The sequence below is a fragment of the Colletotrichum acutatum genome, assembly GCF_030867785.1.
Source record: "Colletotrichum acutatum strain CBS 112980 chromosome Unknown BDZ83scaffold_46, whole genome shotgun sequence".
In the NCBI taxonomy this organism is placed as follows: domain Eukaryota; kingdom Fungi; phylum Ascomycota; class Sordariomycetes; order Glomerellales; family Glomerellaceae; genus Colletotrichum; species Colletotrichum acutatum.
Window position 1 is genome coordinate 139,708 of NW_026849040.1, and position 27,573 is coordinate 167,280.

At 53.8% G+C, this 27,573-nt stretch overlaps 10 protein-coding genes across 10 annotated transcripts; 5 read left to right on the forward strand and 5 right to left on the reverse strand.

Moving 5' to 3' along the window:
• Window positions 1–799: 799 nt before the first annotated feature.
• Window positions 800–4,914, forward strand: BDZ83DRAFT_719538 (LEA domain-containing protein; the record flags this gene model as incomplete). The annotated part of the gene is made up of 3 exons (XM_060512186.1): window positions 800–872; window positions 925–4,553; window positions 4,615–4,914. The coding sequence occupies 3 exons, from the start codon at window positions 800–802 to the stop codon at window positions 4,912–4,914; spliced, it is 4,002 nt and encodes a 1,333-aa protein (XP_060365014.1).
• Window positions 4,915–5,876: 962 nt separating this feature from the next.
• Window positions 5,877–6,874, forward strand: BDZ83DRAFT_319080 (uncharacterized protein). The gene has a single exon (XM_060502360.1). It carries the CDS (start codon window positions 5,928–5,930, stop codon window positions 6,606–6,608), a length of 681 nt encoding a protein of 226 aa, XP_060365015.1. The 5' UTR covers window positions 5,877–5,927; the 3' UTR covers window positions 6,609–6,874.
• Window positions 6,875–7,619: 745 nt separating this feature from the next.
• BDZ83DRAFT_752143 (uncharacterized protein) lies at window positions 7,620–7,923 on the forward strand (the record flags this gene model as incomplete). The annotated part of the gene is made up of 2 exons (XM_060514153.1): window positions 7,620–7,748; window positions 7,855–7,923. 2 exons carry the CDS (start codon window positions 7,620–7,622, stop codon window positions 7,921–7,923), a joined length of 198 nt encoding a protein of 65 aa, XP_060365016.1.
• A 663-nt stretch (window positions 7,924–8,586) lies between these two features.
• Window positions 8,587–9,513, reverse strand: BDZ83DRAFT_651737 (RNA recognition domain-containing protein; the record flags this gene model as incomplete). The annotated part of the gene is made up of 2 exons (XM_060510477.1): window positions 8,587–9,343; window positions 9,434–9,513. The coding sequence occupies 2 exons, from the start codon at window positions 9,511–9,513 to the stop codon at window positions 8,587–8,589; spliced, it is 837 nt and encodes a 278-aa protein (XP_060365017.1).
• Window positions 9,514–10,218: 705 nt separating this feature from the next.
• On the reverse strand, window positions 10,219–12,702 carry BDZ83DRAFT_671190 (GMC oxidoreductase; the record flags this gene model as incomplete). The annotated part of the gene is made up of 2 exons (XM_060511123.1): window positions 10,219–12,078; window positions 12,158–12,702. 2 exons carry the CDS (start codon window positions 12,700–12,702, stop codon window positions 10,599–10,601), a joined length of 2,025 nt encoding a protein of 674 aa, XP_060365018.1. The 3' UTR covers window positions 10,219–10,598.
• A 1,600-nt stretch (window positions 12,703–14,302) lies between these two features.
• On the reverse strand, window positions 14,303–19,723 carry BDZ83DRAFT_719541 (P-loop containing nucleoside triphosphate hydrolase protein; the record flags this gene model as incomplete). The annotated part of the gene is given in 19 exon segments (XM_060512187.1): window positions 14,303–14,519; window positions 14,610–14,984; window positions 15,053–15,463; window positions 15,479–15,565; window positions 15,652–15,817; window positions 15,875–15,939; window positions 15,991–16,041; window positions 16,094–16,165; window positions 16,222–16,345; window positions 16,406–16,729; window positions 16,805–16,808; window positions 16,822–16,971; window positions 17,038–17,798; window positions 17,857–18,006; window positions 18,087–18,170; window positions 18,227–18,506; window positions 18,574–18,806; window positions 18,871–19,321; window positions 19,703–19,723. 19 exon segments carry the CDS (start codon window positions 19,721–19,723, stop codon window positions 14,303–14,305), a joined length of 4,026 nt encoding a protein of 1,341 aa, XP_060365019.1.
• Window positions 19,724–21,136: 1,413 nt separating this feature from the next.
• On the forward strand, window positions 21,137–21,643 carry BDZ83DRAFT_651741 (uncharacterized protein; the record flags this gene model as incomplete). The annotated part of the gene is made up of 1 exon (XM_060510478.1): window positions 21,137–21,643. The coding sequence occupies one exon, from the start codon at window positions 21,137–21,139 to the stop codon at window positions 21,641–21,643; it is 507 nt and encodes a 168-aa protein (XP_060365020.1).
• Window positions 21,644–22,611: 968 nt separating this feature from the next.
• BDZ83DRAFT_719542 (uncharacterized protein) lies at window positions 22,612–24,049 on the reverse strand (the record flags this gene model as incomplete). The annotated part of the gene is made up of 5 exons (XM_060512188.1): window positions 22,612–23,149; window positions 23,221–23,624; window positions 23,678–23,724; window positions 23,814–23,946; window positions 24,023–24,049. The coding sequence occupies 5 exons, from the start codon at window positions 24,047–24,049 to the stop codon at window positions 22,612–22,614; spliced, it is 1,149 nt and encodes a 382-aa protein (XP_060365021.1).
• Window positions 24,050–25,343: 1,294 nt separating this feature from the next.
• Window positions 25,344–25,705, forward strand: BDZ83DRAFT_621289 (uncharacterized protein). The gene has a single exon (XM_060508250.1). The coding sequence runs from the start codon at window positions 25,370–25,372 to the stop codon at window positions 25,562–25,564; it is 195 nt and encodes a 64-aa protein (XP_060365022.1). The 5' UTR covers window positions 25,344–25,369; the 3' UTR covers window positions 25,565–25,705.
• A 622-nt stretch (window positions 25,706–26,327) lies between these two features.
• Window positions 26,328–27,284, reverse strand: BDZ83DRAFT_719543 (dihydrodipicolinate synthetase; the record flags this gene model as incomplete). Its single annotated transcript, XM_060512189.1, has 1 exon — window positions 26,328–27,284. One exon carries the CDS (start codon window positions 27,282–27,284, stop codon window positions 26,328–26,330), a length of 957 nt encoding a protein of 318 aa, XP_060365023.1.
• Window positions 27,285–27,573: the final 289 nt, after the last annotated feature.

Genomic DNA, 27,573 nt, shown 5'->3' on the forward strand with positions numbered 1-27,573 from the left:
GAGCAAGGGCGCGACTTTCGGATGCTTGCGGGCGCATAGACGCGGATGGTGATTTGGGAACTTGCAGAACGTGGCGAATGGAAGTTGATTTTTCGTGTTTCGAACAGCGTCATGACGTCCGTCGTGCATGCGAGTCCAGCCTTCATGAACTTCGCAATCCGCATTTTGGAAAAGAAAGTTGTTGGAGGTGACCGGGGGGACTGACTGTGGAGGAACTGACGAATGAATGATGCAGGGCAGGGAGACCCCCGGGAAGCACTAGCCACACCAACTGAGCGTCTCCAAGAAAGGTGGCCGTCGATCGATCAGGAAGCCAATGGTAATTCCCCAGACTGGCTGGCTGTCACACCATACCCCAAGGTGCATCTCCCCTTCTCAAGTAGAGTTGCGTCATGATAGCTGGGATCCAGCCGTCCAAGGGCTCGGACGAGGTGTGGCTTTGCGTCATGATGGGCAACTGGCAACCTGGCCATCCCTCCCCCCATGAAGTCACTCTGTGGCGCGAGCAAGGGCCAGAGCTTCGATGGACGAGGGAAGCTCCTCGAGCTTGAGCTCCCCTTGACGTAAGATTAGGAGCCGACGTTCAGCTGGAAACTTGATTTGCGCCGGAGGATTTGAGGTATAAGACGTCTGACCGGCAGGTCTTTGTATCAGGATTTGACTTTCCTCTCCCAATTCAATGCAATCATCTCATGAACAGCTACATTTTCTAAGATACCCTGTTAGCGCTGAGTACAACGAATTTTTATCACGACACGAACAAGAACAACAAGAAAGAAACACCAAGAAGACAAACAACATGGTCGGAGCTGCATCCAAGTCAGGCAGCAGCATGCCCGGTGGTTGGGGAAAGGGTGAGGAGCAGAAGTCAAGTGAGTTCACTTACACACGACTCATGATGGTTCGGATACTGACCTTTTGTAGCATACTCGGTCGAGCAAGATATCCAAGACCATGGCGACAACCTCGTTGCCGGTGTCATTGGCAAGACCGGTGAGGTGGTAGACGAGACCGGCAAGACTGTCGGCAAGGTCACAGAAGGCGAGGCCGGAGAGCTCGTTGGCAACGTCGTCACCGCGACAGGCGACATCATCGGCAAGGATGGCGGCGTTATTGGCAAGGCTCTTCCCCTCGGCGAGTTGACGGAAGGCGGCGAGACCAAGGAGGGCGGTGGCTTCAGCATCATGGGCGCCACCAAGGGCGTTAAGGGCATCGTCGACACTGTCGACGGCACTGTTCAGACTGTCAACCGCACATTACCGCTTGTCGGCGACCTGACCAAGGGTATTGGTCTGGGCGAAGGCCAGGGCGGTGTGCTCGGCGGCGTCCTCGGTGGTGGTCAGGATGAGAAGGGTTCCCAAGGCGGCCTTGTCGGCAACACCCTGGGCAACGTTACCGGAGCTCTTGGTGGTCAGTCCGAGAAGGGCACATCTTCAGACAACGCCCTTGGCGGCCTGCTCGGAGGTGTCTTGGGCCAGAGCCAAAGCGGCGGCCCTCTTGGTGGTGTCCTTGGTGGCACTGAGCCATTGAACCGTGACCAGTCCGTCACCGACAAGGATGAGAAACTTACCCAGCTTCTTGCTGAGCAGAAGGAGGAGGCAGATGACAAGGCCTCCTTGACCGAGAACGCGAAGCAGAACCTCTTCGAGAACAACGAGACAACATCAGAGGTTGCCCCCATCGACCTCCAGGATGTCGAAAAGTCGCAACCCGACGTTGACGCTGATGGTAAGCTCACAACCGGCGGAGAGAACACCCAGACAGAGACTGAAGATTCCCAAGGCGCCAAGACAGACCTCACAGAGCAATCGACAATCGACGGCAAGAGTGACTTGCAAGAGGTCGACGCCGAACCCATCGAGGAGGCGACAGAGGGTGCCGAGACCGTCAAGGACGACGCGACCGAGAAGGCTGGTACTGCCCAGACTGACGCTCAGTCCCGCGTTCCGGATGACATTGCTACCCTCGACATTCCTGTCTCGCAGATTCCCGACGGTCTGAAGAGTGAGCTTCCGGAAGATGTCCAGACTGCCGACATCCCTGTATCGCAGATTCTATTCGACGCTCAATCCAAGCTCCCCGCCGACCTCGTTTCCAAGCTTCCTTCGGATCTTGCCTCTCAAGTTGAGGAAGCCAAGTCCGGCGCCGAGACTGTTCGCGAATCTGATGCGACTGAGGACTGGGCCAACCAGCAGAACCCTGAGGAGCAGTTCGACGTTCCTGAGGATGCCCAGACTGGCGAGTTCCCCAAGACTGAGGGCGTGACTGAGGGTGTCGAGAGTGAGGGTGTCGAGGGTGAGGGCTTCGAGGCTGTCGATGAGGGTGTAGACTCCGGTGTCGAGGGCATTGAAGACGTTGCCGAGACCGCCACTGCGAAGACTGGCGATGTTCCTGACATTGACGTCACCGCTGCTTCTGAGTCTGCTCCCAAGTCTACCATCAAGGACGACATCAAGAGCGTCCTCAGCACCATCCGCTCTGCCATTCCCGATGACCAGCGCACCGTCTCTGTTGCCGGTGACAAGCTTCTCCAGCCATTCGAGAAGTTCCCTGGCGCTCAGGTCGACGACGACGGCAGGGTCATCTTCGACGACGTTTCCATCGGCCGCATCGCCGAGGGCAACCCGGAAGACCTCGTTGGCATGAACATCGATGCCGAGGGTAACATTGTCAACGAGCGCGGCAGCATCATTGGCAAGGCCGAGCTTAAGTCTGAGGTTGCTGAGGAGCTCCTCAAGGACACCATCGACTTCTCCATCCTGAAGGGTGCCAAGGTTAACAAGGCCGGCAACCTCGTCAACGACAAGGGTGAGGCCGTCGGTCGCATTGTCTCTGGTATCCTCAAGCACTTGGTTGGTCGCAAGGCCAACGAGCTTGGTGAGATCTGGAATGATAGCGGCAAGGTTATTGGCAAGGCCGAGCCCATCCCCGAGACCGAGCGTGAGGAGCTCAGCGAGCCTGCTCCCTTCGAGGACTTCCCTGGCGCAACCGTCGAGTCTAATGGACACGTTCTCTTTGAGGGTGACATTGTCGGTCGCGTCATTGAGGGTGACCCGAAGAAGCTCAAGGGTAAGAAGGTTGACGACGACGGTGACATTCTTGACAAGAGCGGCAATGCCATTGGCAAGGCCGAGCGTTGGGAGCCTGAGTCGGAGCCCGAGCCCGAACCGGAAGCGCCTGTTGACAACTCTGCCCTCGCTGGCAAGCGCGTCAACAAGGCTGGCAATGTTGTCGACAAGGACGGCACCATATATGGCCGCATCGTTGAGGGCGACATCAAGCGCCTGATTGGACGCATGTGCGACAAGGACGGAAACGTTCGCAGCGAGTCTGGAGACATCATCGGAAGAGCTGAGCTTGTCGCCGAGGGTGATCGTGAGGGAGCCAAGGAGGGCCCCTTCGCTGAGCTTCCCGGCTGCACTGTCGCCAAGGACGGTACCATTGTCACCCCCTCTGGAGACATTGTTGGTCGCCTTGTCCAGGGTGACGCCAAGGTCCTCTTCGGCCGCCCTATTGACGAGGATGGTGACATTCTCGACCGCAATGGCAACCTGCTCGGCAAGGCTGAGCGCTGGGAGCCCGAGGCTGCTCCTGAGAGGCAGAAGGGACCCATGGAAGGCCGCAAGGTCAACCGCAGCGGCGAGGTTGTCGACGAGGATGGCGACGTTATTGGCAAGCTCACCTCTGGTGAGATTAAGGCCTGCGCCGGCAAGCCCGTCAACGAGGACAACGATGTGGTTGACTCCAAGGGACGTGTTGTCGGCCATGTCGAGCTTCTCGAGGACATTCCTGAGCCCAAGGGCCCTATGGAAGGCAAGGTTGTCAACAAGGAGGGTTTCGTCGTCAGCGACAGCGGCGAGACCCTTGGCAAGCTTACCAGCGGTGAGCTCAGCATCTGCGCTGGCAAGAAGGTTAACGAGGACAACGATGTTGTCGACTCCAAGGACCGCGTCGTTGGCCATGTTACTGCCATCTCCGACCTTCCTCAAAAGAAGGGACCTATGGAGGGCCGCAAGGTCAACAAGAACGGTGAGGTTTGTGACGAGGATGGAAACATCATCGGCAGACTTACCACTGGCGAGGTCACCATCTGCTCCGGCAAGGAAGTCAACAGCGATAACGACGTTGTCGACTCCAAGGACCGTGTCGTCGGACACGTCACCCTCGTCGAGGATATTGTCGAGGAAGAGGAGGTTCCCGAGGAGACTGAGGAGGAGAAGCAGGCTCGCATCGAGGCCGAGGCCGACCGCAAGTTGGCCAAGAACCTCGGTGGCTTGATTGAGCAGGGTTTGGACCGCCTCCGTCCCATTTGCAAGATGATTACGCAGAAGATTGAGGCTGCTGAGCGTCAGCCCAAGGAGGAGCGAGATGAGGAGCAGCTGGTCAAGGATGTCAAGCCTCTCATTGAGGAGGGTGGCAAGCTCTTGACTGAATTGAACGGCAGTGTTCGTGCCTTGGACCCCGATGGACGCATCCAGCAGAACGCCAAGTCCAAGGCCCAAACTCGTGAGGCCACTCCCGAGGAGCACCACCTCGCTGAGGTTCTCAAGGAGGTGAGTCTGACCCCAATACTATACCAGCATGACCATGAATGTGTGCTAACTATGATAACAGTTGACTGGTACCATCACGGAAACTGTCGAGGGTGCCAAGCGCAAACTTGAGGATCTCCCCAAGGCAAAGGCTGAGCTCAACCCTCTCTGGGGACTGCTCACCGAGCCTCTGTTCCAGATTCTGGCTGCCGTCGGTCTTTTGCTGACTGGAGTTCTCAACCTGGTCGGCCGTCTTCTCAACGGTCTCGGCCTCGGCAAGATTGTCGATGGTCTGCTCGGAACCCTCGGTCTCAACCGCCTGCTGGATGGTCTCGGCCTCGGCAGCTTGACCAAGGCTCTTGGTGGCGGCAAGAAGAAATAAGCGAATCTAACGATTGCATGACTTGTTGTACTCGCGTGGTGGACCTATCGGGTACTGTTTTGACGATGGTTTACGAACGTGTAATTTCTTTGGCGTGTCATTTGTACGGTTTTTCGGGTCTTTCTGGCAAAAATGTTTGGATTCGGTCTTGTAAGAGTAGCAATGGTGTTTAGTAGTCTTAGCGACCAATTTGTACGGCCTTTTTAGTTATTTGTTGTCCATGTTGTTTGGTGCTAATGTTCGTCGTGATCGTCTGTCATCTATTGGTGTTGCAAGGTAAGCTATCCCATTCGTTAGGCTGAATTGCTCATTCGGAAAGGTGTTTGGTGTGTTGGGATGAGAGAAACAATCGTGAGGGAGTGAAGTCAAAAGAAGGTAGAGTTTTCCTTCCGATGGGGTCGCACCTTGTGCTTCCTTCGTCAAACAAACAAAGGTCGTGTGGCAGGTGGGCGAGTGCGAGGTGCAACCTTCCCGGTGGAAGCGCAACTTAAGGTACAAGGCACAAGACACTTGAGGCAGGGACCACCCATTGTTGTTGATCCCAATGACCCCATCACACCCAACCCGCCCTTTCCTCCCTTTGCGCTCACGCACTCTGCCACTCTGAGTCTGAGGTGGGCTTTGCCTTCCCTCTTTCGGCTGTCTCTGGCCTTAGCTTGGGGCACCTGCCGCGAGACAAACCCGCCCCTTTCCCAATTCGACAAGGCAAGCAAGAGCCGCCTTCCCAGTTACGGACTCGTCGCTGGTGATCGTCAACTCGTCGCTTCCTTCTTCGCTCGTCCTATTGTCCGTTTGGCATCTGCCGCTTGCTCTTAGCCAACTTTCTATGCGACTTGCCCCATCCGTGTATTGTCCATGTGGCTTCCCGTCCTGTCATCCCTTGAATCCCGTGCAGGTGCCGTGGTGGTCCCCCCCCCCCCCGGGTTTGTCGTTTGTGCGTTGATCGAAAATTGCAAGCCGATCCGCCATCATCCATGGGCCACCTCATGGGCTTCAGACCGAGGCAGTGAGACATGACACCACTTTCGTGTTTCCTAAGCCTGAACAAATCACCAATAGTCGCATTTCAATATCCCCGAGTTCCAAACAGACAAGCAAGCCCGTCCTTCAACCATGATTTCCCATCAACGCCGTGCCTGTTTTGCCCGTTCGGGTGGTGTGCCCCGCGATTTAGACTTTTTCTTACTATTGCTTCCCTTGTCCATAACGCCCGAAAACAAGGACCCCGAAATGTCCCAATGCTCCCTCAATATCGTGCCGAAGGGCTGAAGCCTGTTTTTTGCAATGCTCCAGGCCGCGTGCTGAAGCCTGGAAGGCCTGGAAGGGGCAGGTTTCTATTAATTAACCATGGCACCCTCGCACTCCTCGCAGCATTCAGGGCAGCATTTCTCTCCGTCTTCATCTGGATATGCGGGAGCGTTGGGGATGGGACGACGGTAATCACTTGGCGCGCTCCACTGCATCACAATACTTGGGCATTATCGAATTGTTTTGCTGTGCCGCTCGAGTCACACCCCTGGAACATCAACAACTACAGATCGGCATCGACGACAGAATACCATACCCAAAGTCCCAGTTTACGGGCTTTGGATTCCCGCATGAAGACACGGCACCACACACGGCACCTCGCGGCAGGCAGCTACTCCTCCGACTGGTATTCGATTCGACTCACGATGTGTCTTGGCCGAAAATAAAACCCAAGACATTCATCTTCTGACAATTTGCAGAGAATCCACGACTTTGCTTTTCCCATACCTGCTAATCTCACAGCGTAGACGATCCTTCCCCACCGATGAAACAGAAAATGAGAGACGAGACTGACGAGAATGATCTTCCTATCAACCGACCGCGATGACAGGCGTCACCTGCGATGCAAGCTACCGCGACACGCACCTCTAGGTGCCTAGCCCATTGCCGGAAGGCGTCCGCTCCGGTCGGCTATTCACCTAGCGACATTCTTCAGCGGGCCCTCCGCTGTCGTCCCCCTTGCAGCTCCTGCGCTCCGTCTTTTGGATTTCCGCCGAGCTCGGCGATATTCCCGCTCTTCGCCCGGAGCCACCCATTATCTTATCGATTAGATTGAAGATAACGGGAGCTTTATCGATAAAGCAGCCCATCTAATCGAGCTTCCAATCCTCATCCTCAACAAAGGTGACGTCAAACCCCGACGCCGCCCCTCGAGCTCTAAGCACCTTCCATCCAACCACCAGCGCACCACCACTCGCATGCCGCATGACGGCATCAACATGTCAACCGCCGCAATCAGCAACCAGCTGCTAATCTCCCCTCATCTGATCAATTCCCACCACTCAAAGAGCACCCTTCCTCTCTGCCCAACAGAGCATGAGGTCGAGCTTAGAGAAGCGCCTCCGTGCAACGCCCCTCCATTGACGCAAGAGCCCCTCCGTGCTGAGACTGGACCAGCCTCTGTCCCCTCTTTCCTCGTATGGATGAATACCTTGCCTGTCGTAAACGTGATGTAGAATGATGTACCACAGGAGTGTTACCTCCGTCCTAGCACCAGCCGTGAGCTACCTTGCGTTAGTTAGCCTTCGTATTTAATCTCATGTCTCTCTATTCCTCTACGTGACTCTTTCTCCTTCACCAACCAAGCCTCATCAACCCACGATACAACCATTCCATTCCGTGACAAGCAAAGCATCCATACCATCTCAAGCACTCCCAACCTCACCCAATCACTCAAAATGCCCGAAGGTCGCCAATCCCCCTCGCCTGAACGCCAAACCGGCGCTCAGCTTCAAGACCCCCCCGCCTCCGGCAAGGGAACCGACAACGCTTCCAACAAGGAACAGACCAACAAGGAGTCTCTCGATGTACGTTTCCAGCTCTCCTCCTCCTCCTCCTCCTCCTCTTCCTCCTCCTCCTCAAATCCCCATTATTTCATAGGGTCAGAACTAATCAAGTCCACCCTCATCACAGAAGCTAGAGTCGAACCCCAAGGGACCCCTCGACGACGCCCTCAAGGAGAAGTTCTCCAAGACGCAGTAAAGAAAAGGGCATAAGCGTCATTAATGGCATTTGTACAAAAAGGCGTTGGGAACATGAGGCAATGACTTCACATACTGTGATAGTGTGAGAGGCTGTATTATAGATACCTTAACTTCTCGAAAAGCATTTGAAAGCACCAGCGTCCACTTTGTCGTAAAAATTTGGATAACCATATCCTGTCTAGATTAGGCATTGCCAGTCTGACTTACCCTACACCATGTCCACTACGGTGTCAACTACGCAACACTATTAGATCAGCAAAATTTGCGTAGATTTTGAAGGTTGAGGGTAGCGGTGATTGGGAAACTTTTGAAAGATGATCATTAGGGCTCTTCCGGAAACTTTCAAAATTCCCATTGAGTGTAGTATTGCAAACACTGTCAACTCACCTTGACACCAGAGGAAGAAATTACCAGTACAGCCATGGGACGATCGGCTGCTTAATTCAGATGGGCAACACATACAGCCAGGCCAACACAGTCACATCAGATTTTAAAGTGAGCGATTTAATGATATGCTCGATGCCATGATTTGCATTCAAAGTCGTAGCTACCTAAGTGCCAAGGAAGTCCACACGCGTCGCAATCATGAAACGTTTGTGCCTAATAAACCCAGCCAACGCCTGCCGTCAAATTCTTTTGCAAACCGCTTCTCGTCACTCTTTTACAAGGGAGTCTTCTCGTCGGTGGCAGCTGACGGCTTGGACAGGGGGACGGCCGTCGTTGGGTCGGGCTGAATGGGAGACTGGGTGCCGATAGTCTCGCCGGTGGCAGCGGGGGCAGCCTTCTCCTTTCCAAGGAATCTCTCGAGACCGGAGGCCTTGTAGGCACTTCCGCCGTGCTCCTCCTTCTTCAGGTCGGCAAGACGACGGGCCTCGGTGTGAATGTCCTGGACCTGTCTGGAGCCGGTCTCGTAGAAACCAACAATCTTCTTGCCAGTGGGTGTGCTGGTAGCCTTCTCGAAGTACGAGCTCAGGCCGCCAAAGATGCCCTGGGCCTTGGCAGTGATGCCATAGGACTGATCTGTGGCCTTGGCGCGGTCGGTTGCGTGGTACTTGCTGTCAAGGCCCTGGAGGGTGGTCAAGAAGCGGTTGGAAACGCCGTGCTGGCTGTCGAGCTCAATGGCACGCTGCAGGGCGGCATCACCAACAACGTATCCTTGAGCAAGGTACTCGGCAAAGATGCGAGAGCGAGGCTTCTCTTCTTGTGTAATGTCGTCCGAGTCGCGATCGGCGTTCTCCTTGTGGTGGGGAGCGTCGTCGGTAGGGTCGCCACCGGCGCTGGTAACGGTGATGTGAGAGGTGCCGAGCTGAGTGTTGTTCAGGAGGAGAGCCGTCTTGGCGGCAGTCTCCTTCTCGAAAGTGACGGCAGCGTCCTTAGTCTCGCCGGCGGGAGTAACCTCGATATTGGTGATCTTGCCGCTGCAGAATGTTAACAACTGTTCAGTGGGAGCTGCGGTGAAAACAGGGGTGGGTATCAGGCCATGGAGGAGTCGACAGGATTGAACTTACCAGAAGCTAAAGAAGTCCTTGATCTCCTTGTCCTCGGTCGCCGAGGCGATGTTCTTGACGTGAACGGTGGTGTTTGACATGTTGGCGGTTGTTTGGTGTTTGAGTTTGTTGAATAGTGTTGTGAAAAGTGTTGTAGGAGAGAGTTTTGTGAGGGGTAACTGGAGACTGGATGGGGTATCAAGGGCGGTTATGTACGTTGTCTCTCAAGTTGGAGGGGTATCTGGGAAAAAGCAGAAAATGAGTCGAGCAGGAAGAACGTTGCTCGAAATCGTGTGGATGATGGGTTTTATGTAAAAGCTGGACGTGTCTGGATGGGAATGTTGGAGGCGAGTACCTATGATGATCAGACGAAGGGTCATGAGAACGCGCTTTACCTTTCAGCCAAGGCAGGCGACGAAAGAGCATCCATCCACGTCCTGGCATGCCAGCCCAGACTCAGGGGAGAAGGGGCGGCCTCCAGCTGGTGACGATGCTGGGCACCACAAAGAGCAGGGACCCTGTTGAGCGAGAGAGAGAGAAAGAGGGGCCACCCGGTGGTAGCTGCCCTGTCTGGCTGGGCATCGAGGAAGGAAAGGCAAGAGCGAGGGCGGCAAGCAAGGAGCAGGGGCCAGTCTGGGCCCAGTGCCAGCTTCCATCAGAGGGGGAAAGTGGGCCACGAGGGGGGCGAGGTCCAAACGTCATCGCTTGCGGATTTGAGGAGCTTGTGCCATAAGGGGGGGAGAGCTGTGGCTGTGCTCGAACCAGGAGCATGGAAGGTAGCCCCGCTAACAGAGCCACACTCCAGCCACGTATCTCCCCCACCCATTCTCGCAGCTGAGATACCTTCACATGCTTCTCCCCCAATTATCCCACCTACTGGAAGGCTCCAGAACATCAGACGACCCTGAAATCCTCCCTTCATCCCATTCTGAACGACACATATTCCCCAACGGAAAAAACAAGGGACCAGATGACGCTCTTCGGTACGGATACGACGCGACTGCTCTGAGGACACGCTGCGACACTTTCATCCAGATGTGTTGCGACGCGACGCCAGGGCGACGTGGCTCGTGGCTGGCACTTCACACCTTCCCATACCAAAATGCATGGAAGAACTCAGAAATCTCTCATAATCGGTACCCCGCGTAACGTCTTCTCATCTACTTTGGCCTATCACCATCATCCTTCACGGCTTCGACGTTCCTAGACCTCCCAGCATCACATCTGATGCCTTCTGGCTAATGATAAACGTCGCCACGGCAGGAAATGCTCCAGGAGCCCGCGGGAAGACACTGGCGTCGACAACCCTAAGTCCGTCCACGCCAAGTACCCGAAATTCGGAATCCACCACCGCCATACCATCATCAACCGCACCCATTTTGCATGTCCCCGTAGGATGATGCCCAAAAGTCTGCTCTCGGATCCAATCCTTGTCCGACTCCGGGTCTGCATCGCCGCAGCGGCCATTACTCTCGACTCGCGAACAAGGAGGTTCGGCCGGCTCCACCGGACCCCACGGACCTCGGACGCCGCGCATGCTCCGTCGGCCCCACGCCACCACCTCCACTAACGCTCCCAGGTCCGTCTCGGCACCTTCCTTGTACAGCTCAAAGTTGATCTGCGGCGGTTCCGTCGGGTCTGCGGACCGGATCTTGATGTATCCGGCTGTGTTCTGTGGATGCATCTTGACTGTTGAGAAGCCGACGGTAGTCAGCGGATCAAGAAGCTCCGGCTGCTGCACCTCGGGCCAGAACCCGCGGAACGCCCTTGGCCAGCTGAAGACGAAGACATCTCGCTCTCCCGTCAGCGAAAAGTTAGACCTAAGAAGCAGCGCGTTCGAGTTGTATCCAGGCCGCATGTATGGGCCCTTTCCTTGCCGCCACAGCTCCTCGCATGGATCTCCGGGGCTCCCTTTCGCGCAGGTTGGCTCGTTGGGGTTTTGAGTAGCCGTGAGGTTAAGTTGAGCGTGGCCCACGACCGGGAATTCTTGGTTGTCTTGGAGGTTTCGCCCCACGCCCGGCAAGTCTGCCACGACCTTGATGTCAAGTGCTTCAAGGTCTGTTTTGTTCCCGATGCCGCTGAGCTGTAGAAGTTGAGGCGAGTTGAAAGCGCCACCTGCAACTATGACTTCGCGAGATGCCATTACTCGCCGTGTCTCACCCGTCGTTGACGCATTACGCCGCACGTCGGCGCCGTACGTCGAGTTGCCTGCCAAATACTCAACGCCCGCGGCCCTAGGCTTTCCACCCTCTGTCTCCTCAAAGAGGACTTTCGTGGCCAGAGAATTCGTCGACAAGGTCAGGGGCCACTTGGCAGAGCCATCTGCGTTCTTGGCTGCCAGAGTTTCATAGATGTACGTGCGAGAGCTGTACCGCTCCCACTTGTTCGTCGCATGGAACGACAGCCCCCACATGCCCTCCGTCGTGTCTCTATCTTCGCTGAGGAAGTTCCCGTCGCTACCTACCATCTCGATCAGCTTCTCCGGATCTTTCCCAATGGACCGCAAGTGGGACTTGAGAATATCCATGAGACCAGGGTTATTGAGATACTGCGACCCGTTGCCCAGATTTGTGTTGAAGTAGCCATCAAATCCGTGACCTGGCGTGCCCTCGGGGAGATAGTTGTTCTTCTCGATCCTCTCAAAGATTTGCCGAATGTTCTTGTGGCTTCAACCCATGCTCAAGTTAGCTTTCTAGCTTTCAGATATATTCAATGTGTCTTCCACAATCACGGAAATAGACTCACTTCCACGAAGCATCCCCCGTGACATTCTGCACAAAATCCCAATCCGAATCATTCGGCAACCACGTCGCCATCGCATTCGTCACGCTCGATCCCCCGACCGTCGCGCCGCGCGGGTACCACACCCCCAATAACTCTGCTTCCTCTGGCGCCCTCGCCGCGCTCCCGACCCAATACGGCCCAATACCGGTCCCATTTTGGGATGGGAGTCGCCACGTCAGGTGGTTATTCCGCAGCTCGACCTCCTCGTCTGTGTGATGCCGCACGAAAAAGGACCAGCTGTTGCTTGGGGTAATGAAGTACCCGCCGTTGGCGATGACGGTGCGGATGTCGTCGCGCTCGTCGTCGCCCGCTTCGAGGAGGAGGGTTGGGTGGCCTGCGCGGGCGAGGTTGCAGGCTAGGGTACCGCCGCCTGGGCCAGAGCCGATTACGACGTAGGTGTAGGTTGACGTTTCGTTGGGGGCGAGTTGGGCGGTGGTTTTGAGGGGGAGGCTGAGGAGGAGGAGGAGGAATGTTGTGAATGCTGCGATTGTAGAGAGGATCATCATGTTTGCGGTGGGAAGTATGTAATACTTGGGATGATGCTGCGGTCAATTGAGCGCACAAGTCTCTTGCGCCGACAGCCCTTGGTTAAGGACTCGGGCAGCATGGCTTTAATAGCCGTTTCTGCTCATGCTGGCAGCTTGTCCTGACCGCTATCACTCGCTCCTCCCCAGGCTCCAAACCATCGGAAATGCCAGTAATTGCCTTTGCAGATTCATGACTCCCCTGTCTCGCTTAGACGTTTCCCCCGCATGGCGAAAAAGCTCCCAAGGCCCGATCTACATCCCGATAAGCTTACCGGTGCCTTGGCGGGTGTAACCGTTGCAACGACAAGGTGTCGATGCAGCTTATGGTCGACGCGGGGTTCAACCCCGATTGGGATTTACGAGGCGCGATGTTTCTCTCCTTGCAGATGGTGATGACGGGTTCTTTTTGCTGGACGGCTTTTATGAAAGACACATTACTCTCAACGTATTGCTTTCTTTTGCCGGTGGTAGTAGTAATATGCGTCATACTGAACTCTTACTCCCCTGCTACTCAGCCTCCAGTGAACTAGTTCAAAAAGCCATCTAATAAGGACCAGCCATCTTACATAGAAGCCAATGGCATAATCCACCTTACTTTCCCTGCTATCAGGGCCGCGGTCAATGCTCTTCGGTCCAATTATATGCTATTTCTAATGCGGGAATGAAGGAATTGGCTACCTTCAAGACATGATGTCTTCCAGATGACTAATCCCCCTTCGACTTCATCCCACGGAAGGCACGACCCTGATGGTGCCAAACGCGCCTTCCCTCCAGGCTCCCGGATCCTCGTCTGCCGCACCTTCCATATGAACACACGAGAAGGGTACATAACCCCCCTCAAGTCCAATTCTGTCATCAGCCAGCAGTGTCCCCTTGGAAGTTAGGTCAAAACTGGCTGGTTGGTGGAGTGGTTGAAGTCCACAAACAGCCTAATCGGTGAAGGCTTTGAGAGGTCCCGTGTTCGAGTCCCAGCACGTGCGCCAGAGATGTAGCCTCCAGCTCGCCACCGGGGGGGGGGGGGGGTTAACTCTTTTGTTCTTGTGTTTTTTGGAAGATATCTAGACCTGGAAGTCCGTATTTCTATATGTTGTTCAATGCGATATTCGAAAGCTGAACGCTGAACTGGTATGACTGAGAGTATCGATCGCTGCCGCAATGACCTATCCCCCACCAGATGTCAGAGCACATCCAGACAGGTAGCTTCTGATGTGCCATATTGAGTGCGCCGCCTCAATGGTCTCCCCGGAACCCCGTTTAAATGAGATGTATCAAAAGCCAATACTGCTATACTCCGTTAAGATCGCCGACCTAGGCGCGCCGGCGCTGGTTATGGGGCCGTCAACATTAATGCTCTTAGAATGCAGGCGCCGGGTGAGCAAGACCGACGGGATAGATGTGGCACGTGGGAATCGGAGGAGGCAGAGGAATGGGGATAAAAGAGTTCGACTAATATCCTGGTGACATGCTAAGTCGTGAAGGAAAAATGCAAATCCAATACTGATCCTTAGTCAGATGTCCAAGCCTGTGTGACATATTACGCGCCATTAAAAGCCCTTCACCACTTCAGCATCTGCGATGTTTAACTATGGAATGTCTCATAGAGAGTTCGGAACGCAGACGCCCGGCTGAGAAGCTCAGCGGGGCAGCCCTCCTCAACGATGACACCTTTGTCCAAGACGATGATCTTATCAAAGTCAAGAACAGTGTCAAGACGGTGAGGCACTGAGATGATTGTTGCGTCGGCGAATCGTTCATGAATGACGTTCATCATCTTCTTCTCTGTATCAACATCGACACTAAACATCTCAAAGTCAGCCGCTGAATCCTTCTCAAGCGAGAACAGAGACTACATGAATCAACACATTGTCAGAAGAATAACGTCCTACCTGCTAGTAGCCTCATCCATGACCACAATCTTGGCGGGATGCAATATCCCTCTCGCCAGGCAAAATACCTGCTTCTGGCCGTGAGAGAAAAAGTCATCCGAGAATTCCGCATCGAGCCCGCCCTTCTCTTCAACCACCCCTAGAAGGCCAACGGTGCGGAGGGCCTCGGTGACGATCTCATCCGAAATCGTGCCTTCGGGGTCGCAGTTGAGGCGGACGCTGCCGCTGAAGAAGGGAGGTTCTTGTGGAAGCGCGTTCAGTCGCTGACGTAACACCTCGCGCGGCATGGTCACGACGTCGACGCCATCGATGATGACCTGACCCTCGTTGCAGTCAACTAGGCGGAGCAAGGTGAGCAGGAGAGAACTCTTGCCACTGCAGAAGTGTTGTCAGTAAGGCGTTACTGGAGCATCATCATTGTGGTGGAGAAGAATGAAACATACCTCCCGCTTCGACCGCAGATACCAACTTTCTGGCCAGGCAAAACAGTGAAAGAAACCTTTGAAGAAATGTTATCCATGCCTTCACCATACGAAGCAGTGACATTATGAAAGCTGATCGCTCCGCTCTCAGGCCACGAATCCGGCGGCGTCTGCGACTCCTGGGCCTGGCTCTCGGCGGGAGTCTGCTCAGCAAACGTCTTTACGCGCGCAACGGCACCAATGGAGGTCTCGAGGACGGTCCAGACGGTGATGGCTGCCTTCATGGCGCTGCTGAGACCCATGATGTTGTACAGGGCAACACCGGCGAAGCCTGCGCCGACGCGGCCGCGCAGGGCGACGGCGACGGAGATGAGGACGATGGCGAGGGCGGCGACGGTGAGGTCGAGGACGAGAGTGAGCCAGCGCTGGATGCTGTAGAGGAGGTACATTGGCTTCTGGGAGGTGTCGAGGCGATCGCGCATAAGGTTCGTGAGGTCCTTTTGCCAGCCGAAGGCGCGGATTGTGGATAGGCCGCTGAGGGTCTCGAGGAATTGGGAGCCGGTTTACGTTAGGATGGGATTCTTCCATCTGCTGCATGAACCGGCTGACATGATACTTACTACATGGGGGCCTTTGCTTCGAGCTCCAGGAAACGAAGCTGGCGCGACGTCCGCAGGTAGAATCTTTGGATGACCCAGAGAATACCGCCAAGGAACGGGAAGACTGCAATAACCTGGTAGGAAGCGGGAATGATCATCAAGGCTTGGGCAATGCAGATGAGTCCGTCTAAAAGTACGGTAGGTCAGTGCCAGCGCCCCATCGTATCGGAACCGAAGCACTTACTGGCGGCAACGTTGAGAAGAGAGATTGGCAACTCAGCATCAATCAATTGAATATCCTGGCTAAATCTGTACAACAGGTCAGTCCTGGAAGCTCTTAAAGGAAACGTGTTTCTCTACCTGTTGACGATGGAGCCGGTATTGGTTGCAGCGAAAAACGACAGAGGTGCTCTTGGAATTGTTAGAAAGAATTGCTGTTCCGACAGAGATAATCATTACTTGCCGAAGAGTCTTTTCGAGGAGGATCCAGTGAAGTCTAACGCCAGAAGCCACAGCCATTCGAAGTACGACGTGCCTGGAGCAATCACCTTAGTAACACGTCTCAGGATGCCAGTCGTCGGTAAGACCTACCAGCAGACTGCGGCCAACGCAACAAGCGACAAGACTTGGAGAGTGGCATAGACACCCATGTACTTTCCGGTCTCCTGATTAGGGTGACTGTCGTTCGCCTCACCCCACCAGGAGAGCCAAATTTCTGCGCAGATATTAGTCAGGCTCCCGCTTAGGTTCCCATTCAGTACACGTAGGGACGTACCGGGGAACTTTGTTAGAAATACCCAGATGACCTGCAGAGTGATGAAGATGAGAACGCTGCGGGGACCCGTTGCCTGGAAGTAGTACTTGTAGACCGAACGATCACCCATGCGCTGTGTCTCCTCATCAACGCTATTGTCTGCAATCCTCTCTTTATGCTCAGGCTTGAAAGCGGATTGGCCGTCATCCTTCACGACGTCGCCCTGGATCGCATCTTCATTGGTGATCAGGCCGAACTTGCTGATGCATCCAGGCTGCTTGTTGAGCTCCTCAAATGGACCACGAGAAGCGACTGTGCCGGTCCCGTCCAAGGTGATTATGTAGTCTGCTTAAGGGAGAATGTGAACTGCATGACTGTCAGACATGGCAGAGGAACCAGATATATAGGGACTAAGGTGACATGCCTGCATGAGTGACGAAAAGTGAAGTGACCTTGTGTTGTTTCAAGAGGCCAGATACTCCAAAGAGGTTACGAAAGACACGAGTCTGCGTCTCGAAGTCGAGGCCGCTGAAGACATCGTCAAACAGAATGATGTCACGACGTGAGTAAACGGCGCGGGCGATAGCCTGCAAAAGGCTTTGATTGGCAAATCACTTGTCGGAAAGACCAGGAAGGCAGTGAAGGAGGCGTACCACTCGTTGTTTCTGACCACCACTGAGAGTAACGCCCTTGCTGCCGACCATGACCTGGTCGCCATCCGGGAAGGTCGCAATGTCATCCTCCAAAGCACAAGCTCGGATGACGGTACTATACCAAGAAGCTTCAAAGTGGGAGAAGCCTGTGACGTTGCGACGCAGAGTTTCGTTCGTGAGCCAGGGAACCTGGTCGCAGAAGGCAATATTGTCAGACGCCCGGTTGATAGTTCCCTCTGCAACCGGAGTCTCGCCCAATATGGCTTTGAGGAGGGTCGACTTTCCAGAGGCGATGGGACCAACAATCACTGTGAGCTTTCCGTGGGGGATGTCCAATGTGAGGTTAGTCAAGGCAGGCTCCGCATCTGCCTTCCACCCGAACCTGGCATTGCGAATCTCAATAGCATGCCCGCTGGCCTGAGGGTCCAAGTGGGAGGTGATTGTGGCAGAGGGCTGCTTCTCAGACTGCTGGCGACCAGAAGTGTCGACATGCGATTCGCTGGTGGGCGAGGAGCTACGAACATCCGACGTAGCGGACGTCTCCGGGGACAAAAGGAAAGCTTGCACACGCCCGAAGCAGGCTACTGAGGCGACGATGTTGGGGAGATGAGCGAATAGCTCATTCAGGGGCTGCGTGACGAGGCTGAGCAGGGCGAGGGACGTGAAGATGCGGTTCAAATCTAGCGTGGTGTGGTCCTTTTGTGCTATGGCGGTATATGCGCCAAAGGTCACCACGGGGGAAATGGAACCAGGTGCGTAGGCTGTGCTCGGTTAGCTCCATGGAGTTCGAATGGTTGTATTCATCGTTAGCTGACGTACACAGAGTGACAATGACGAGCAACATGGTTCTGAACCTTGCCGCGGACGCGATTTCCTTCAAGCGCAAGTCTTGAATAATTTGGAACATTTTGTCGGTGAATCCGGATAACTTGACGCCTTTGGGAGATCCCAAAACAGAAGAAGTGACCGCTGCGACACGTTTTAAAGGTCAGTTCATTCCAATAGGCTCATATGTGGCCAGAACAGCCAACATAAGGTGACGGACATACCAACTCTCTTTTGGATAGCCGCCATCCAGGATGCCTGAAAACCCCCAGCGGAACCCGACAGAGCTCCCGCTCCAACGGCACAAACTGAACATCAAGTTAGTAGTTGTAACAAACATGAGAAGGTTTGGGCTGCTACTCACTCAAGAAAAGGACAAGAGGGACAATGAACACCACCCCGAGTTGTCTATACAACAAGGTAAGGGCCACGGCCATCTGGAGAAGAGTCGACCAGCTCTCGTGGATCTTGGACATGCCGCTGACAATTCTCTCAATGTCAGTGCTCATCAGAGTGACAGCAGCGGCCTCTTCAGCGTCAGTGATGCTCATGGAAGTTGTCTTCTCATAGATCAGGAGTACGAGGCAGCCACGCATCATGGTGGCGTAGCGGAAGACGAGGTGTTGGCACCCTGCAGTCACAATCTAGAACCGATAAAGTGTCAGACTCCACCTCATAAAGGTAAAGCAAATTGAAGCATTCTTCACTTACCGTAATACTGATGTATACCATGCCATAAGCTCCGATCAACCCATACACGATGTTTCTCTGGTCCTCAGTGTGGTCGACAGGGTTCGCGAGGTAAGCCATGATGGTGCTGATCATGAACGGCTGTGCGAGCTGGAGCCCAACGAGGATCATGTAGGCGGGGACAGGCGCCAGGATTGGCCACTTCAGAGCTGAGAAGATAGTCCCCAGCAAGGCATTATTTGCCTGCTTGGGCGCTGTCACGCCAGATTAGACCCGTTAGTGAATAAGAGGTTGGCGCAAACTCGGAGTGCTACTCACAGTTCCTCCACTTCTGTCCGACGCGGTCCCAGAGAGGATCAGACAGAAGCTGCCTGTCAATGACAGGAAGCTTGGCGATCGTCAAGGGGGAAGAGTAGCCATTGAGAAGCAGACCATTGAGCCAGTGAAATCCGACGCGGTTAAGAAGTCCAGCCGTCTCCTCCGAGCTACACTCACTCGAGTTGTCGATGATCCATCGTCTTTTGCTAGCCTCCTCCTGCACGAGAAGCGCAATCTTCAGGCCGAAAGCCGCGGTCGAGAGCGCGACGATGGGAGTCCCGACGGATTTCACCCACAGAGTTCGGAGGCGAACGGCATCAAAGACGGTAGACAGGACAAGGAATGCGCTCAGAAGAAGGGATGGGCTGAGCGATCTCGAGTGCTCCGTGAAGGAGAGGCCAGCCACGAAGACACTTTCTAGAATGGTCAGAGCGGCGGCGGCGATTGCAGTCTTGTTATTGAGGGTAAGATCCGCATCACGAGCCCAGAGGGCGGTGAGAGCGACGGAGATGGCAGTGAAAGCAAAATAGAGGCCTGGATTCTTTCTGTCAGTAGACTGAATCTAGCTTGATCTTATCGTTGATCTCTTGCTGCAGTCTGGCACACGCTTGACAAGTAGGTGAGGGCTGAACTGACTAGTTTGACGAGGCGAAAGGTATTGCTTGCGACTTGCTGCTGAACCGAGCGGCGGGAAACTATCCTCAAAGCTGCCAGGATGATGAAAATTGAAGACGGGAGAATCGACAAGATCGTGTCCTCAAATAAAGCGTGAAGTCGAACTTGCGGACACAAGGATCCATCATCGGGCCGAAGGCGAAGTCGCCTGGGTCACCCGGAGATGCGCAAGAAACATTGGTGTCCATTGGAGGCAAACAACGTGGTGAATTAAACGAAACGACGAAGTCGCAAGACACTAGTCACGATGACTTCGAGATCGCAGCCAACAATGGCCCTAAAGAGGTCGAGACGCAAGTGGAGTACGATGATGCCAATTGGCCTTGTTTGACTTATATATCTGCAAGATCAGCAGACTTCTTAGCTTCTTTCTTGCGCTCATGGAAGGACGACGAGAAGGTACCCTTGTTATGAATAATGACCACGAATTGGAAGATAGCGTACTGCTGGCATCCAACGGCACCGACAGGCCTCACTTCCTGGTGATAAAGTGGCGGAACCGTTGGAACGTTCAGCTATAGAGGATGGAGGTGGTCTCGGCTACAATATCCTTGTCCCCTGCATGGAATGGCGTGGTTGAGGATCAAACAAGTTTAGACCACGAGATGTGTTGCCAGGGTCTGATCGCATGGCGCAGGACAGTCAGCTACCAAAGTTGGACTGGCAGGAAGCAAAAGGCTTGATCTGACTTGAGATGCATGTGTACGAACTGGCCTTGGCCAGTGAATTGGAAACTCCACGTTCCGTTCTGTTTGTTGGTGAGAAAAAAACGAATCAAAAGGCCTTACTTGCATCGTCCCCCTTGACCATCGTGCTAGTCCGAGGACCCTGGATTCCCCAGCTTCCTATTTGAGAGAGGCACAAAAGGCTGCTTCGCGAGGAGGGGGTCTAGATTTGGCCGTGTTGGTTCTGAAAAACGCTTGTTGGTTCTGCAATGATTACAGCAAAGTGAGGAACTAATGTTTCTGGCAAAAGAGCGAACCCCTGCTTATCTTTCCGTCTGCGCCGCTGTATTGCAAACAAATTATAAAAGCTGATTGGTGGTGTATATGGCCCGGAGAAGACGCGAACGTCTCATCCGAAGAAATGAATGAGTCCAGCCCCCATGAGTAAGAATCTCACTTCCGTCCTGCCATGTCAGTGCAAGGTCTGGTTCGTATTGTGAAGACTTGTATTGTTGTTGAACCATGCATGAATATGCAGCCTCGATCCTACAATCCCACGTTGGGACGATGTCTATCCGTACGTGTACGGGTATCTTAATATCTGGTGTCCTTAACCGAATCAACCCATCATAGAAGGGGCAGGGCTGTGCCGCAGCAGGGTCTCTTTTGTCGAGCTGAACTCTGCATTGTGTTCGCCCGTTGGTTTGATGCGTTTTCGAACCGGCTATTCTACCTTGGTATCGGATATGTCGCACTGGCTACCTTAATCTGGCTACTTTCGACCTTTCGGTTTAAGATGCTATGAACCTCGTCAGCTTTAGAAACCTCTTCAAAGCATTAGAACACCGCTCATAAACACTCCGTATGAAGAACCCCTCTATTTCGAATCGATCATAAAAAGGCATTAAACAAATCTCCTGAGAACAATGAGCTCTGATCTTCCTCCCCCAGCCTACAACGACGTCGTCTCGTCCGTCGCCCGCCAACCGCCCTTTCCACGCCCAGACTCCATCCACATCCACCACATAATCGTCGGGCCCGGCGCCACCGCCCTCTCTCTCCCCTTCCCGGACCCAGTCGACGTCTGGCAGACCCGCGACATATCCGTCCAAGACTGGGCCGCCTTTGCCTCCAACATCACCGCGGCGCTCGACACAACCGTTGACGTTGACGACAAGAAGCAGTTGTCAAATGCAAACGAGTGCAAGGAGAAGCGCCTGATGGAAATTGTCGAGGGATGGAACGGTGGCTTTTTTGAGAAGCGCGGCCTCAAGGTTGTGCTTAATGGGCAGGCTGATGCTGCCGCCTCTGGCGCTGTCTCTTCTACGGACGGTTCGAGGTTCAGCTTTGGTCCCACGAAGTTTGGTGTCCAGCTTGGTGGGGGGATCTTTGGTGTGGATTTGTCGTCTAACAAGTCTGCTTCTGAGAAGTAGTTAACGGCATTTGTCTTCGATCAGTCGACGTGGCAGTTGAATACCAAGAAGGGAGATGAATCGCAAAGGCCAAGCTACGGAATCAAACTGCAAACGCAAAGTAATTAAGTTGAAACAATTGTTATCTTGAGGTGGTTAAGTCCAGCAATCCTACTGCGCTTGTATTGATAATAAGTCTGTCATCAAAGAATCCATTCTGAAGCCGGAATACTTTGTGAAATATCTTGGAGCAAGTGTGAGGATTCGTGGACAAATCTGTGACTTTTAGTCGGAGCGTTTCTGAGTTTGATACGACGAAAATTTGCAACGAAGACTTGGACGTATCAGATCATGGAGATTTCGGAAATGCCGTTAACGATGAAGTTCGAAGCTTTACCCTATTACGTGCTTGTGTACCGGGAACAAAACAACACTGAACAGATCCCGGATGTATATATTTTCATCTGCCATGGAATTAATTGTCATGGAGTCGATCAGTTCCGCGAAGATCGTTAGGACTTACTGCATCCGGCGATGATAGGCTCACTTCCACGTAAGATGGAGGCGGCAGACCATTTTACTACCCTCTAGACTGGAACACGAATTCGGAACATTTCACGTGCCAGCTTCTTTCTAGTCATATTGAAAAACTGACGGATTGAACCAAGGTTGCTAATACATCGAACGTGATAGGTTGTCCACTTCTGTTGGCGAACACATCTTCCGATGACATAGGTATCTCAAATGAATGTCAATGATACGATTGAATAGTGGGACACCAGAAATTGATTGGATTTCACTTCTTCTCATGGTGTTCTCGGCAAGGCCGTGTAGGTAGAGGTATCTATAGTAATACAAAAAAGGAGAAAAGATGAAACCCGAACACCCTCATTTCCTGCATCAATACTCCCGGATATCGTCGTCACGTCGTTAGAATAAGCACCTCGGATTACCGACCAGGCCATCAGCGGCAACCCAACCTCTGTGCATCACACCATTTTCATCGTCGGATCCGCATTCACATTCGTCGTAGTCTTGCCCTTCAAATAACTCCCAAAAAGCTCAGGCTCCTTGGCCGGCGGCACGTCCCGGAGCGGCGTCGGCACAGTCTCCACATCCGTCGTCGTCTTGCCCTTGAGATAGCTCCCGAAAATGTCCGTCTGCTGCTGGTACTGCTCAATCAGCCCCTCCGTATCCAGTACGGGGCTCTGCTGCGAGAATGAGAAGGAACCGTTGTTTCCCGCGCCGCCGTTGGATAGCTCGAGGCACTCGTCGTCGTCGCGGCTGCGCGTCGTCTCAACTGTTTCTGTGGTGACTTTGACCTCGTGCGTGACAAAGATCATGCCCATGCTGTTTTGAAGGACGGGCCAGAAGACGGGGAGGGAGGCACAGATGGCCGCCATGTCAATCTCGAGGATGGAGAGGGCCATGGGTCCCGGAGCGGCCCAGGTTGGGTCGAAGGTTGGGTACGTTCCGGCGCGGGAGCGGACTAGTGATACGAGGCGCCAGGCAGAGAGCATCAAAACTCTTTAGCATGCCGTTGGTCAGTATATCAGGAAAGAGATGGTGTTCGGAAGCTGTTATGGATGAGAACTTACAGGCTGCCCAGCAAGAAAAGACCGAGAACGGTCTTCCGGGACCTTTTGTTGGCCTCTGTGTTGAAGTATAGTGGTAAAGGGATAGCAAAGATGATGAAGTCAAGAATCATGTTGCTCGTGGCGTGTGCCTCATATGTCCGAATTAATTCCTCCGCAACCTGCGTTCCGAACCCCCAGCGTCTGGTGGTGGGTATTGACCAGTCCCAATAAGCTGCAACGGGAATGCATGGTACCCAGGCGAGAAAAATGAAGGCGGCTCCCCACATTGCCACGAGGCAGATCATGATGATGGTGAGAATTCGTGATTTTGAACCACGCTCAAATATTCGTAGGTATTGGAGCAGGATGGCAACCTTGATGAAGGACGTTGATATCGGTAATGTGCCGTTGCAGACGTAGAAGATCTAGTACTAGACGGTTAGATTGAGGGATTCATTGTGAGGGGGAATTCGATTACCTTCATGAACTTGATGAACCTATCGTACTGTATGAATAATAGATGATCTCCGAGCCCATAGTCCATGCCTTATTCACTCGTTAGCACGTGCTGCAAACTAAGTAGGCAGGGGTAGATGCAGGATATTCTGACATACATATGCAAGTGCCAATACTTCCAACTGAGATTGAAATCATAACGAGCACCAGAAAGAAGTCATCCCATCCTACCGCTCGAACAATGAAGATGCGGGTCCAAAGTCGCATGCCAGCACATAGCAGCGCTAGAATCTGCATGACACATATTAGGATGATGTTCTGGGACAGCACAGCGTCCATGTGCTCGGTGCCAAGGAGAGGAACCTACCAGGAATGATATCACGATGCCAAGCATAACCGGTTTTTGATTCAACGCTGGTCTCGGGTCGTTCAGGTTATTCACCTTGCCGACCAATTCCATAAAAGACGTCATGATGGAGGGTATACGAGTCCCAATCAAGGGATCTTCGTAACAACCGATTGGCTAAAACCACCTGTACATGAGGTCCCTGGCTCGAGATAACCACGGGGTCGTCGTCGTTGTCGCCGTCGTCGTTTGTCGAGAGTATGAGTCTGCGGGGGCGACCAGGGGGCTTGCAGACAGAAGAATCGACCAGGAACAAGAAAAACCCATGTGGAACAACCTCCAAAGGGGGCACTGCTGAGACCTTATGGAAACAAAAGCACTGGAAGCATCCGGTGTGGCTTTCGAAGAACAGTCGACCAGTAGAGCAAATCAAGCACATAGCGCGCCGCCGCCTCTTTGCTGGACCTGTAGGACGTGTGGCTCGTCACACGGCAACGTCGAAACTCGCGGCCGGCAAATGCTTGACCAACACTTTAGAACGGTATTCCGTCCGGAAAGGCCTTGCTTCCAGTTCCCTAACCAAAGCGAACCAGGACGCTCTCGAACTTGGTCTCCACGGGTCCATCCCCCCCCACCTCACGAATGATTGACAGCCCTAATGCCTTCTGACGGGCGCACTCACGCGGGAATGAAAAGGGGAAACCACCGTGCTCCATGGTCCCAAAGCTCCGGTTCGTGTTAGCGTCCGCCTCTCGTGTCTCTAGCGTATCCTGTCTGCCTTTCCACCAGTCTGCCTGCCCTCTTGCAATGGTGGCTTGCCGCGAGGCTTGGGTCCGTTGCGCATAGCTGGAGCGGCAGTGGGTGAAGGGACTGAGAGGTTCGACGCATGCGGGGATTTGAGTGGCGGCGTGGATTAAGCGACCCAGCCGCGTTGGGATAAGTCTGAAGAACGCCGCGGTTGTGTGTTGTGCCCGATTGAGAAACTATCATGTCTTGGTTTTGTCCAAACAAAACCCCTATCGAGGGTTTGGATGCGAGGCCCGACATTTAGCAAGACTCTTTTGTTTCTTCTTCTTTCATTCCTTTCCTTGGGCGAAAAAAGACGTTGAGAGTTGTTCTGGAAGGGCTTTGAGAAACAGGAGGACCTTTTTTTCTTGCTAGAACCGCCGATCTCATAACCGTTTTCAGTCAGCCTTGGGTCGTTTCCCTCAAGCCTTTTTGCCGATTGTGGCTGGAATGAGGAAAGGTCTGGATGACGGAACGCAAGCAAATGGTCTGATAAACCATCCTTCGCGCCTTGGTTAACTGTCTAACATCGCTACTACCCATCGTTTCTGGGCAAGAGCTCTCTTACTCTTACTTTCTTTTATGCCTCCAAGTTTCTCCATGAACCGTTTTCCTTATTGTTCACCTCAGTCAACAGCAACTTCCCCCCTTGCTCGTGTGGCTTGCCCACTCGTCCCCCTTTCGCATTCCACCTCCCCCCTCCTTCGCTTGCTGTCGTACCCAGGCACGCCAGGAAATCCTTTGAGCTCGACTGCCGTCAAGAAATGTGGCGTATAGTTCTTCAAGGAAGCAGTCCGAGCGCCCCGCTATTACGCGTAGGATCGACAACAGACTGGTTCCTTATTCTTCCCGTGTGCCTGGGTCGTCTTTAGGGGTTTCGCAAGTGAGCTCGCGTAGGTGGCCAAGCATCAAACTGGCTGTTCTAGTCCGCATGCTATGCAATCTTTCCCACCTGTTTCCGATAAACGTGGGAAGCACGGATCAACAGAGCGTCATCTAGACTTAATTCCTTTCACGCCGCCTTATTTCCATCAGGGATGCTGTGGACTAAAGCTCGCGGAAGCAGGTCCGTGTATCCCGGTGGGATGGGTGGGATAATTAACATACTGCTCACCTTGCCGTTGTCTCGGGATCTTCACCTAAAGAACACATACAGTCAACAAATGGGGATTTGATCGACCAATCCGTAACTCAATGCGACGATCAGAAACAGCTGGTGATCACCGAAGAGTGTTTCCTTTCATTGTTTATCATTTAGTTTCTTCATTTATGTTTCTATCATATGCTCATAATACACGGTCCCTCCATGCCATCCCTGTCACGCCAGATCCGATTGCCGAACTTCTTTGCCCTGGGCCTGGAATGTAAGCTAAAAATGACCTGCAGCCTCTGACGCACCCAGGGACCACACTCATCCTAGCAAAAAGACTGGCAATCTCTGCAAGCATGTGGTGCACACGTTGTCTTCAAGACAAGACACACACATTTTGACCGTTTCACCAACAACTACCATCTACCTGAATGGAACAGCCAACTGCACTCAGCTGGAACCAGCAAGCTCTTCCTCAAGCTTATTCAGCTCATCCATCAAAGCGTGCACAGTCTTCTTCTGGTCCTCGCTGGCCTCAACATACGGGCTCCGCGGCGCGAAGAGCTTCTCCTGGCCCTTCAATCCAGCCCGCGGCGCCGTGTACACGGAGGCAGCGTACTTGATGGTCGCGATGCCCGCCTTGGTCGCCTGCTCCGCAAGGGCGGCCTTTTGGTGCAGCTCGACCGCCTCCTTGAGCTTGCCCTCGTTGTGCAGCTTGTAAATCTGCACTGTGACGCGGGGGAAGACGTTGGCGAAAGCCGCGATGCAGCCCGCGCTGCCGGAAGTGAGGCCGCCGAGGAGGAAATCGGACTGGCCTCCGTAGGTGGCGAACTTCTCGGCGGGGAGCTCGGCGGCGAGGCGGACGATCTTGGCGACGGCGCCGCAGGTGAGTTTGACGCCGACGATGGAGTCGTGCTTCTTTGCGAGCTTGGCGATGGTGCCACTGTCGAGGTCAATGCCGTTGCAGACGAGGGGGAAGTTGTAAATGACAATAGGCAGCGGGGTCTTCTCGGCGACGGTGTTGAAGAACCGGTCAATGACCTGCGGGGTGGTCTGCTTTCCGAAGTAGGCCGGGGGCAGGACGAGGGCCGAGTCGGCGCCGGCTTCTTTTGCGTCGGAGAGGAGCTCGAGGACCTGCTTTGTGGAGTGCATGCCGCAGCCGGCCATGATGGGGAAATCGGGGCCGGTGGCCTTGCGGGCGGTGGCGATGAGGGCCTTGCGCTCTTCGCGGGTGAGGAGGAATTGCTCGGCGTTTGTGCCGAGGATGACGAGGCCTGCGAGGCCCGTCTTGGACAGGTAGGAGTAGTACTTTGCTTGGGCTTCGAGGTCGAGCTCGTCTGTCTCGGGGTTGAAGAGGGTCACGGCCGGGGCCCAGATGCCTTGTGGGGGAACCTTGCTGGAAGACATTTTGACGGTCTTTGTTTTGAACTTTTAGTCTTTTGTTGTTGTAGATTGGTAGAGATCTAGAAGATGAAGAACAACGAGGGCTGATTTGAATAGAATAGAAATATGAAGAGACAAAACACCTTGAAGGCTGAGAATGTGAGCTGCAGTATCGAAGGCTTTAATGTTCCCACAATGTCAAACGCGCCGGGTATCGTGACCGAGGCTAGCAGGACTATTTATCGGGATGGTATCCGTTAACCTCGACCCCAAAATGGGCAGATAACTACGGGTTCCTATCGGATATCCGCTC